This window comes from Marmota monax, unplaced genomic scaffold (assembly GCF_021218885.2).
Source record: "Marmota monax isolate L192 unplaced genomic scaffold, Marmota_monax_Labrador192_F-V1.1 WCK01_AAM20220418_F8-fsc00010, whole genome shotgun sequence".
NCBI classification, from domain to species: Eukaryota; Metazoa; Chordata; class Mammalia; order Rodentia; family Sciuridae; genus Marmota; species Marmota monax.
Genome location: NW_026692321.1, coordinates 20,775,709 through 20,787,607, shown reverse-complemented (window position 1 = coordinate 20,787,607; position 11,899 = coordinate 20,775,709). Strand labels below are relative to the sequence as shown.

General features: G+C 37.0%; 1 protein-coding gene and 1 pseudogene across 1 annotated transcript in view; one reads left to right on the top strand and one right to left on the bottom strand.

Moving 5' to 3' along the window:
* Positions 1-2,365: 2,365 nt before the first annotated feature.
* Wdr43 (WD repeat domain 43) overlaps positions 2,366-11,899 on the bottom strand; it is a 42,685-nt gene continuing 33,151 nt past the window's right edge. The window contains exons 14-18 of the mRNA XM_046441555.2: positions 10,342-10,405; positions 6,423-6,536; positions 5,600-5,669; positions 4,040-4,089; positions 2,366-3,936 (exon numbers count right to left, since the gene is read on the bottom strand). Coding sequence (XP_046297511.1) covers positions 3,748-3,936; positions 4,040-4,089; positions 5,600-5,669; positions 6,423-6,536; positions 10,342-10,405 — 487 coding nt within the window. The 3' untranslated portion in view covers positions 2,366-3,747. The remainder of the gene's footprint in view (positions 3,937-4,039; positions 4,090-5,599; positions 5,670-6,422; positions 6,537-10,341; positions 10,406-11,899) is intronic.
* On the top strand, positions 8,606-9,062 carry LOC124090745 (cofilin-2-like; annotated as a pseudogene).

The window sequence follows — 11,899 nt, the reverse complement described above, 5'->3', positions numbered from 1 at the left end:
GGGAATGGAAGAAACAATGTCAATTCCTCCTACCTCACTGTGCACCGTCCTCTGGGGTTTCTCTTCTTCCTGCAGCAATGGAGCACCAGGCCTCAAAGCTCCTGTTTACATGACTCCCTTGGGAAGCTCACACTTGCTCAAATTTCTGCCTCCATCCCGCCTTCTCTCCCCAGGAATAATAGATCTCAACAATCTAACAAGTCCAACTTGTCCCTCTCCCATCAAACCTGCTCCCACCCACATCAGCATGCAGGTACTCTAGCAAGAAGCACTCCTCACCCTGGAGTGCTACCTGACACCTCTCTTTCTCACACTTCACAGGAAACCCCAGTACCCCTAATTTCAAAACAATCCTGACTGAAAGTACACCATCACCAGCTCCACTACTGATAGTCCAAGTTAGTACGCTCATTGTTTCCTTGGATTACTGCATCCTATTTGGTTCTGCCTACTAAGAAAACAGCCCTTCCTCCTTTCTCACTACAGGATACTGAATTCTCAACACAAAAGCTGGACTTTTCTGCTCAAATGCCACAATTCCACATTTCTCTGAGCATAAACCAGTGCCTACAAGTCTGCAAGGCCCTATGCAACTACTTACTTTCTGATCTCATCTCTCCGACACACTCTCCCTTTCTCAATATCCACCATATTGACCTCCTCTCCACATTTCAACACAATAAAACATATGCTGACCCCAAGGCCTCTGCTCGAGCCATCTCCTCTGCCTAGAAGACTCCTTCCCCTAGATACCATACTTAGCCAACTCGCAGGCCTCCTCCAGGTCTACATTCAAATCCTTCCTCAGTAAGTCCTACCCTGATCACTTAAATCTGCAACCTGCACTCCCCAAACCCAATGACCCACCTCCTTCTCTGCTTTTCTTCCCCCGTATCAATTACCATGTTACATACTATTAAAATTGCCTTACTCATCACATATTGCTTATTGCCAAGATCTCCCTGGTAATGTGTCAGTTCCTCAAAGGAAGCGTTTTAAGTCAGCTTTCCATCGCTAACATTAAATAATAGAGGCAATTAACTTATAAGAAGAAAAGTTTTATTTTGGCTCACAGATGTGGAGGTTCCAGTCCAAAACTAAGGCTCCATTTATTGAGCCTCTGTCAACGGCAGCACATCATGCTGTGAGCCTGTGGCAGAGCAGACTACTCACCTCATGTGCCAGGAAGCAAAGCTCAAGAGGTCTCTTCTGATCAAGGTCCCATAATCTGAGGACCTGTACCCAATGCCCCAGCTACCTCCTACTGGGACCCACTTCCTAAAAGTTCTAGCACCTCCCAAGAACGTGACTCTGGGGACCAAGTGTTTAATAAGACACAATGTTTGGGGGACACTTATCCAAACCACAACAGGCAGGTATTATTTTTCCCCATTGTTCAGCGACACCAAGCAATGAAATCATACTAGGCAGAGAGAAAGCAATCAATACGCATTTGCTAAGATGAATAAATGGCAAATTTGGGAATTAATCCAGACAGGAACCTGACAAATGTCAACACATCCAATGTTGCACTCTCCAGGTCTCAGTTCTGACCTTCAGGCACCAAACCTGAAGCCTTCACATCTACTTATACCAAAACATACTTATTTATTCAATATCCTCATCTAGACCCAAGGAATTTACTTCTACAAATTCATTTCAAACACAAGCACTTATTTAAGGATTCTTGCCCAAAACATTAAAACAGAAATCTAAGGAAACAATCAGACAAATCCAGAATGCAGTACACTGTTCAACACAATTTAGCAAGCTCATTAAATTTCAACCAAGTGAGGGGGAATATTGTGGATTATCAGAATTTGACAACTAAATATGATATACATATGATTGGTGACTTGGTTAGAGGGCTAACCAAGTCACCAATTAAAAAAAAAAAAAACCCACACACAACACTTCATTTTCTGAATTGACCAGAAAATTGATTAAATTTTGATTAAAAAGCCTAAATCAACTCTGGACTTTTCTAAACCAAAAAAACTCACAAATCAATAAATGAGTAAGATATCATCACATAGTTCTCATTTACTTCTAAACTAGGGTAAAGGAAACGTGACTCCCAGGACCTGCTCTATCAGCACACGTGCCTCTTCCTTATTGTCACTACAGCCATACGTTGTAGAGTCACAACCCAGCCACATGGGACAGCTTGAAGAAACTACCAGCTTTATCTAACACTAAAGACAAAATTCTTGATTCTTTCATGTAAAAACTCTAGGTTATACAACAAATCTTGAAAGCATTTACCTATTAATGCTACTGGAGTAAAATCCCTTTTTAAAAACCTTCATACCATAAACCCAACCAACGTGGCTGAATTCCTCTACATATACCACAAGACAAGCACTGGGTAAAGATGAGTATTTATTCACTTTACAAAGAGATGGTATTAAATTGCCATTGATAAACACATACCACTATATATCACACCAGCAGCTCAAACTGTGTTCCCAAGAGGTGCTGAGGGTTCCAGCTCCGAGAGCTGAGCACAGAAACCTCTGTTCTGCCACAGATGTTAAAAAGTCCCTCAAGAGATAATTATTTGTTTTACATATTCACAGGTGGGAAAAGATAAATCCATCTGCCTAGCCCTTCCTAAATACTGACTCATTCTTTAAAAACAAAACAAAGCAAATTCCTAATAATCTGAAAAAGCTTTTGTAGCGCACCAAAATACTTATTAATACATAAAAAATCTTGAGTTGAATTTATTGTTTTAAAGATACCCTAACACTGCCAAGTTGGCAATGAAAAAGGACAAAAAACATTAAAATTACTGAATTATAAAAATATTTTCTTTGGAAAAAAAATTCCAACAAGGTTATCATTAATATCTAAAACCAAAGAGAAAAAAATAAACAATAGTTCTTTGATTCATTAGTAATTTAAATAAAAATGAAAACCTCTTCAAAAGCAGCTATGAGTGAATTTTCTAAAAAGTTACGGGTAATGAGCACTTCTAAATCTAAATACACTGATTATTTTTGTACAGGCAATCTGCAGCCAAGAAAATTTCTTAATATGGCTAAATCTTTAGTTTTTTAATTATCATAATTTTCTGTTTTGTTTTAAAAAAATATTTCACATGACAGCTTAAAAAATAAGTGGTTGTTTTGAGGAAGCACTCCAAAATTTCAGTTGGACTTGAGTCAGATAACCACAGTTAATACACAAGCTAGGGATACTGGTAAATAGGGTTTTTGTTTCTGTTTTAATCACAATAATTCTTAACTCCAGTTTTTAGTTATTCCTTCATATTTTATTAAAATGTACCAAATTAAAAACTTTTCACTATGCTGCTTCACATATGGATTTGATGAAGGATACCAACCTGAGAGAAGAGCTGACTCATTCACAAGCGTCCAGTTTCTGAAACCCTGTGGGATATGTCTGTCTTCACTTAAGTCAATTCCTGACGTAACCAATCATATTAAGATATTATATTATAAAAATATACCATATATTGGACACTCATGTCAGTACATTGCAGAAAATGTGTCTATTTACTGTGTAAAGTTTATTAACATTTGAATGAAACACTCTTATTTACACAGTTAAAAGTCTGGGGCACTCAGGACAGCAAGGTGGCATGGGAATCGCCGCTGTGAATGTGGAAATGTGCAGCGGTCCTTGGCGTCCTGGCACGGGGACAACCCTCCCTAGGAGGACTCTGCAGCAGTGGGAAAGGTGAGTCAGGGTTCACAGTCTGACTGGCTTGCTCTTCTGTCTTCACTCCTCTTCACTTTCATTTTCAGGATCTAAATCAGAATCTCCATTTAATTCTTTTTCACTTGCCCCATCTCTGTCCTCACCATTTTCTTCTTTTTCTTCAGCATCCTCATCTTCCTCCTCATTCTCTTCATCAATGTCCTCATCTTTTTCACTTTCTTTCTGTTCCTCATCTTCATCCCAGTCATCCTGGTAGATATGTCAAGGAAGAAAAACAATCATGAAAGGCTCAATCTCATGGAGCAATGAGGCTATAAAGGCAGATTTATGTACCAGGAAACAAATAACTCACATCAGAATCCTTATCTGCTACTTCATCATCAGACTCCTCTTCAGAAGATTCTGTAGGGAGGGGGAAAATCCAGCTTTAATTTTGTGAACAAGGCAGAGAGCATGTCCCTAAAAACTAAGAAGGACCAAATTCCTAAACTTACTTTTAGTAATACTTATTATTCATCTATCATTCATGCAAGAAATACTGTTAATTTAATAAGCTTATCTGAATAAAACTGCAATCTATTTATACTATTCCTTCAATATGCTATTAGAAAAGACTAAGTACACAAACACCTACAAACCCTCAACTTAAAATACAAGCCATTTCTGGACCACCAAATAACCTGGATTTCTCTGGATGTAGAAAAATTATATCAAAAGTGCTGGCTTATAAACAGAGAAGAATGGAAGCATTAGCATTTTTAAAACCATAATACAAATACTAATTATGGAAATATTATTAACTGACATGTTAAATATATGATTGTGAGAAAAAATATTCAAATGTAAAAGTAGTAGCAGAGCTATATTATTTTCTAAGCACCTTGGAAAATAAATGGAGAAGAAAATGTCACTGATTTTAGCATCATTAATGTAATAATAAGCACAATGTGATTCTTGGATGTGATGTCATCTGAAAACACATTTACATTGATAAATTCCCACAAAATGTTTGACTTAAAAAATTCAACCGGGCTGGGGATGTGGCTCAAGTGGTAGTGCGCTTGCCTGGCATGTGTGGGGCGCTGGGTTCGATCCTCAGCATCACATAAAAATAAAATAGAGATGTTGTGTCCATCGGGGGAAAAAAAAAATTCAACCAACTTTGGACCTTGCATCAAAATTTAGAGGTTCCAACTAAATGATACAGAAAGCAAGCAAATATAAGATGAGGAACCTATGGAGTCAACTACCTGTCTCTTCATGTCTACATCATCTTAAGAGAGAATTCATATGTATGTGAATAAAACACTTTGCAAATGCACACACATACACAAAAAGTAGTAAAAGAATTTTAATACCAAAAAGCTAGAGAACTATGGCTTTAAAATATGTGAAAGCAAGAGTTGTGCACGGTGAAGCCGTGGCTAGGAAGGTGAAGGTAGGAGGATCACAAGTTTAAAGTAAGCCTCAGCAACTTAGGGACACTCTGTCTCTAAATAAAATATTAAAAGGGGATTTAGTGGTTGAGTGCCCCCAGGTTTATTCTCCAATACCAAAAAATAAACCTCTGGGCCTAATATCCTATCCTATAAGAGGTTTTAATTAACTCAATTTTAGATTTTAAAACAATTTTGGTCATTAAAGTTTTCTAATGAAGTACTAGTTTCACCTACATTTTCACATGTACTGGCATAAAATTTGCTCAGGATTCCTCCGTTACACACCTTTTCTGTCACTGTGTCATACTTGTACCTTCTCTTTTATCATAGCTTTTTGCCACAGACTTGACTATTTTAAGAGAGATTTGTCAAAGCAAGACTTTATATGAATGTTCTCACACAGTAAGAAAAGTGAGTCACTATGAAACACTTCACTATTTCAGTTCAAGATTCTACCCTCCTGCCATCTTTACCTTCTTCATACACCAACTTTGCCTTCTGTCCAGGGGAAGTCATTCCCTTCGTTTTCTCTGACGCTGTAACCTAAAAAAGTAGAATTTTTAAGCAAAGTACATATCTATCCCAAGTATCCCAACCACTACCACACCCATCTCCCACCATCACCCATTCATTCTCCTCCCATAAGAATGAATGGTCTGAATACAATGTGGAGCAAATGGGGGAGAGGAGGGAACACCTTCAAATACCTGGAGAAAAGAATTACTTTGTAAAAGTTGGGAAAAACCTCTGAGGTGATTAGAGTATGTTTCTTTGCCAAAAATTTAACTGCAGAAAAATCCTGTAACTTGTTCATAACATTATCAACCTAGCTATATTAACAACTGAAATATCCTAGTGAGAAACAATTTAAATATAAGTTGAAAGGGGGGTATAACTAATCTTTCTAACTGTGAAATGGATAATATTTACAAGGTAAAGCCTGGATTCTGTTTTTCCAGCTAAATGAAGTAGCCCTCAAATATCAGGTAAGCAATGCCCCCCACTGCCTTGGGGAAAAGAGGGTGTAACCAGAGACTGAACCCAGGGGTGCTTTATCACTAAGCTACATCCTCTGTCCTTTTTAATTTTTGTTTTGAGACATCATCTAAGTTGCTTTGGGCCTAACTAAGTTACTTAGCCTACCCTTGAACTTCTAATTCTCCTGCCTCCACCTTGAAAGTTGCTGGTATTACAGGCATATGCCACCATGAACAGCTTATTAGGTAAGCAATCTTATTTATACTCCATTCCTATCACAATCAAAAGTGTTGGTTAGAAATACTCTCATTTACCCACCTGTGTGATTAGAAGGATAAGCTTTCCATGAAGATGTGAGAGTTTCTGAAAAGTTTTGACTCTGCTTTCCATTAGCTGATACAGTGTCCCCAGCTGGTGTACCAGATCAGGCAACTAGCGGGGGAAAAATGATTGTTTGGTATTATCACATACAGAGATGAGAAATATACAGATCAGATCAGCTCCACTTTAGCGTTCAGCCACTACATAAGCATCTGCTAACAAGTACTTCCAATGGCAGTGGCTGCTGGGGACACAGCCAAGCAACATCACAAATCTTCACAAAAGGACCACAATATCCCAGCAGGAAAATTAAAAAAAAAAAACTCTAAAATAATAATAATAATGATGATACATGGTTAGGAGGGAGAAAACTACCAGGTAGGGCAAAACTACAGGATGGAAGTTCTTCATATTGATAAATTATTTCAGGTAAAATCAGTACAAAGTACATAATTTAAAAAACATCTCTATGACACATCTCTGGCTAGAGGGGACTCTCCTCTGACTCTTATTCTCCAATGACGGCACATTATCTATCCTTACCATAAAGAATCAGTGAGTTAGAGGGAGTTTTTCCCAGCTCCCAGAGACCAGTAGGACAGAACAAGACAGAATTGACCCAAATAGCATTCCTATTATTGAATCCCATAAATCATTAAAGGAGAAAATCTTTTGTCCATGTAGAGCTATAGAAAAAGGGACCCTAACTTTCTCCTATAATCAACCTTTATTTAATCTCCTATTTCTGACACTTGTGCATAGAATGGTATTTCATTCCTGTTTGTAAACAGCAGATAGGCACAAAAATAAGTAACACAAGGTTTACTGTGATTACATTTCAATTTATCATCTCCCATTTTTGTACCCCCATTCAGACTATGAGATCCAAGATGGGGATCAGAGTGCCTTAAACATCTATAGCCAACAGAGATGTTGGCTTAGAGAATAAACTTAAATATATCTTTAATCTATGATGCTCACTTCAGTAGTTGATTCCAGAAGAGATTTCACTTCAAGGCCTCTGGGCCTCTTGCTTCTAAGCAAGTAACTGAGATTTAGTATCACCCAGTATTCTAGCCAGGGTTCTAAAACATATCATGTTTGCTTTAATCATCACATGCAGATCACCATGCTACAAAGCCACTCCACACACCACTGCCCTCAATTCACCTCCCAGGATTCCTGCAGGCTAGGAGATCTAATCCACTCTATTGCTTGTCTGTACACCTATTTAACATTTTGGCCGAGTTCTCCCTAGACACACAAAGAATGCACACCTGACCTCAAAGCAGTTTATCTAACAATTTTCACTGTTTCAAATCACTAAAGCCAAAAGGAATCTGAGACACAGAAAAGGAACAGGGACCATGTAGGAGTTGTATAAACTATGTTAAGAAAGGAAGAGCTATAGTTTAAAGAATAATTAAGGAGCTGGACAGAAATAGTGGTGCATGCTTGTAATCCCCAGTGATTTAGGAGAACAAGGTAGAAGGACTGCAAGTTCGAGGCAACTTAGGGAGACTCTGTCTCAAAAAAAAAATTAAAAATAAAAATAAAAAATAAAAAATAAAGGGCTATGAATGTAGCTCAATGGTAGAGTGCCCCTGGTTTCAGTCCAAAAAGAGAAAAGAGCAACTAAGGATTTTCAGTGATCCACTAAAACTTTTCAAGAAAATTTATTGAGCCAAATTATAATGTTATATTGTATGCATGTACAAATATGCAACAACAAATCTCATCACTATGAGAAAATGTGGGGAAAAAAATACTGTGGGCTGGAGATATGGCTCAGTGGTACAGTGCTTGCCTAGTTGTGTAAGGCACTGGGTTCAATTCTGAGTACTGCAAAAAAAGGGGGTGGAGGTATATTTTTAAAGTGCTAGATAATCAAATCAGAGTATATAATTTTAATTCTATTTCTAGTTTAAAATATAACTGATGGAACAGATAACAAAGAACTCATAAAAAAACTTTTTCTGACATTAAGATTTTATCTTCCTTCTCTTCTATCTGAATAAATAATATAATTCACATACCAATGAAAAGCTGGCAGCCAACTCTAGCAAAATGCCAGTTTAGAGCTCCTGGCGTGACCTGCACTTGCTGCTGTCTGCCTGCCCCTCCTCCTCTTCCCAGAGCCACAGAGCTGGAGCAGCTGACACATCACAGCCTCAAACACTATGGCATCTGGAGTTACAGTGAATGATGAAGTCATCAAAGTTTTTAATGATATGAAAGTAAGGAAAAAGAAAGAAAGCAGTTCTCTTCTGTTTAAGTGATTAAAAAAAAGACAAATAATTGTAGAGGAGGCAAAGCAGATCTTGGTGAGTGACACGTGATACTGTAGAGGACTCTTACACATCTTTTGTGAAGTTGCTGCATCTGAATAATTGCCAGTATGCTTTGTACATTGCCACACATGAAACAAAACAGTTCAATAAAAAAGTCTTTTATTTATATTCTGGGATCTTGAAACTGTACCCTTAAAAAGATGATTTATACTAGCTCTAAAGATGCCATTGAAAAGAATTTACAGGTATTAAACTCAAGTGGCAAGTAAATGGCTTGGATGATATTAAGAACCATTCGACATTTGGAAAGAAACTGGGAGGCCACACAGTAATTTCACTTAAATAAAAATTGTCGTATATTAACCCCATTAAGTACCATCTGGCTATTAAGGGGATTTAATTTCTCCAATTCAATCCATTGAAAAAGCATTAGTTTTTTTTTTTTTTTTTTTTTTTTGGTTTTGTTTTATTTTGTTGTTTTTTTCCTTTCCACTGGGCCCTTGCAACACAGTGAATGATGGAGATACCAGTCATTTAAGCAGCCTGTCAGTGACTGCCATTAGACCCTGTAATATGGTTACTTTTATATAGAACCCACTGTCTCATTTTAGCCAAAACAACAGGTTTTATGCCTCCCTTGTGGCAAGCACTAAAATAAATGTGATGGCCAATGTGAACGGCTTAGAATACTGCCAAGCAGACTAAATGCCTTGAAAGTATTATACAGTGATCAGATGGTGAAATTGTAGTTCCATAAGGCACTGGAGCATCATATACTCCACCTACCTTGGCAAGCCTTCTTTTGAGACATGGCAGCACAAATATAACACTATGCATTAAAACACTTTTTTAAAAAAGAGTAATCCCCCAAAAAGAATGCCAATTAAGTTTCATTAACTATGTCATCAATTTATTCTACTATCTCAGTGTTCATTCCTATCACCTGAAGATCTTTTTAAAAGAAATAGCTATTAGTGCCTTTTTTGTTTTCCATTGAGTATATACTGTTAATCTTAAGAATTTTATATTCACCATGTGAGTCTTAACCCACTAAAGATATTGAATATGATGGCAATTTCTGTATAAGACCTTTCAATGTAACACTATTTTGAGATCAAACTCCTCACCCTCACAAAAACGACCACTGCAATAAAAATCGTGGACTGGTTTAAAACAAAAACAAAAAACGCCAGTTTAGTTATTTTACATCATTTTTATCCTCCCAAGACAAGGCAAGACAGACGTGTCAGCATATATGAAGACTTTAAAATTTGGCAGTATTTTTTAAGAGGACGGTAAGGATATACACAATGTAACAATTTTGCTGAGCAAGTACTGTGTAGAGAAAAACATGATTAATATATCAATATATAATATTTCTCCTTCCTGTATTTTTAAAAGCCTTCTTATACACTATATATTACTTTTAAGATTCAGGAGGGAAAAGGGTCACACAGTTTAATTTAAAGACAGGATTCATGTAAAGTCACCTGGGAAAAAAATAAAATCTCTAAAAGAAACATCTAGTGGGTGAAGAAAAGAGATAAGAGGTGGTTCTGTTCAGCATTTATCAAATTTTATAATGCTTAGCTAAACCAAACTATTGATACTCAGAAAAGACTTACTGTGGATAGGTATGATGCATGAACCGTTAACACACATTTCAACCACTGAACCATTAAAACAGCACTGGGAAAAAAAAAAAAAAAACTCCAAGTAAATATCCACAAATTCAAAACTAAATACAACCGAGTTAAAATTTTAGAAAAATACAGATAGGCAAGTGAAGATCTAGAATTTATGCTGTGAAGATGACCATAATAAATCAACAACTAGCTCTCTCCGCTTTCTGATTACCATGTGAGCTGCTTCCCTCTGCCACACTCTTCCTCCATGATGTTCTGCTTCACCTTGAGCCCTGAGGAATGGAACTGGCTTTCTATGGACTAAGACCTCTGAAACTGATTTTCAGAGAAATGGAATCAAGAAGGAGGCTTTAAGGGATTTGCTCATGTGACTGTGGAGGCGTGGGAGTCTGATGTCTGGAAGGCGGGCTGGCAGGCTGGAGGCGGAGGGAAGAGTTGACCTTGCAGCTGGAGTCTGAAGGCAGGCAAAATTCTCTCCTCAGGAAGGTTTTGTGGCTCTTACTATCTTCATCATACAAGGTCATGACTGTACAGCAGAGAAACCAACATCTCCCTGCCCATAAGAATAAAGAAACTATGGACCTAGAAACTGAAGCAATGGCTCTCTCAAGAATACAAGTTGAGGGACTTGGGTTGTGGCTCAGTGGTAGAGCACTTGCCTAACACGTATGAGGCACTGGGTTCAATCCTCAGCACCACATAAAAATATATAAAAAATAAAACAAAGGTATTGTGTCCATCTACAACTAAAAGTATATTTTAAAAGAATGCAAGTTAAAAATTAATTATACTTAATGATATTGGAAAACAGTCATTTTATCTTCTTTTAAAAGTCCTGTATTCCCCTTGGCAGTTAGAAGTGCAGGCTTTAAGGGCTTACTTCACTATATTATTTCTCTGTTAGCAAATCAATAAAACTTCCTTTTTCTCAAAAATAAATAAATAAATAAATAAACAAACAAACAACTATGCATTTAATATTCATGCTGTATTTTCCACTGAGTTTGAGATTCCTGAAAAACACTAACTTCCTAGAGTAGGGACTGGAAAAATAAGACAAAAATCAGTCCCTCCAAAACAACTTCAAAATAAAACCTATGCTTTACTTCAAATTAACTGATACTACAACAATAATCTTCATCCAAACTGAGCTTAACTGATTTGGCATTTTATGTTCATGATATCCGAACCCACCATCTGATATTCACCTTCAAAACCAAACAGCAAAGTCTTCTACACCAATATTAAAAGGCAAATAAATATAGACCTAAATTGTGAGAGCCAGTTCTATTTCATGGGTTTTTTAGCTTTCCTCTTTTGTGAGCTCAGAAAGGTAACAGAAAATAATCAGAAAAGAAAAGCCATACAATATACACAGCAATGCTACAATCATACAATATACACAGCATGCTACAATCTTAGGATCACTGAGATACCAACTTTCTGTTTAAGTTTAATCAAAACCTAGGAAAAAAAACTACAAATTTAGTCTTTTAGCTAAATTTTTGTGTGTGTGTGTGTATGGTAGTACTGGGAA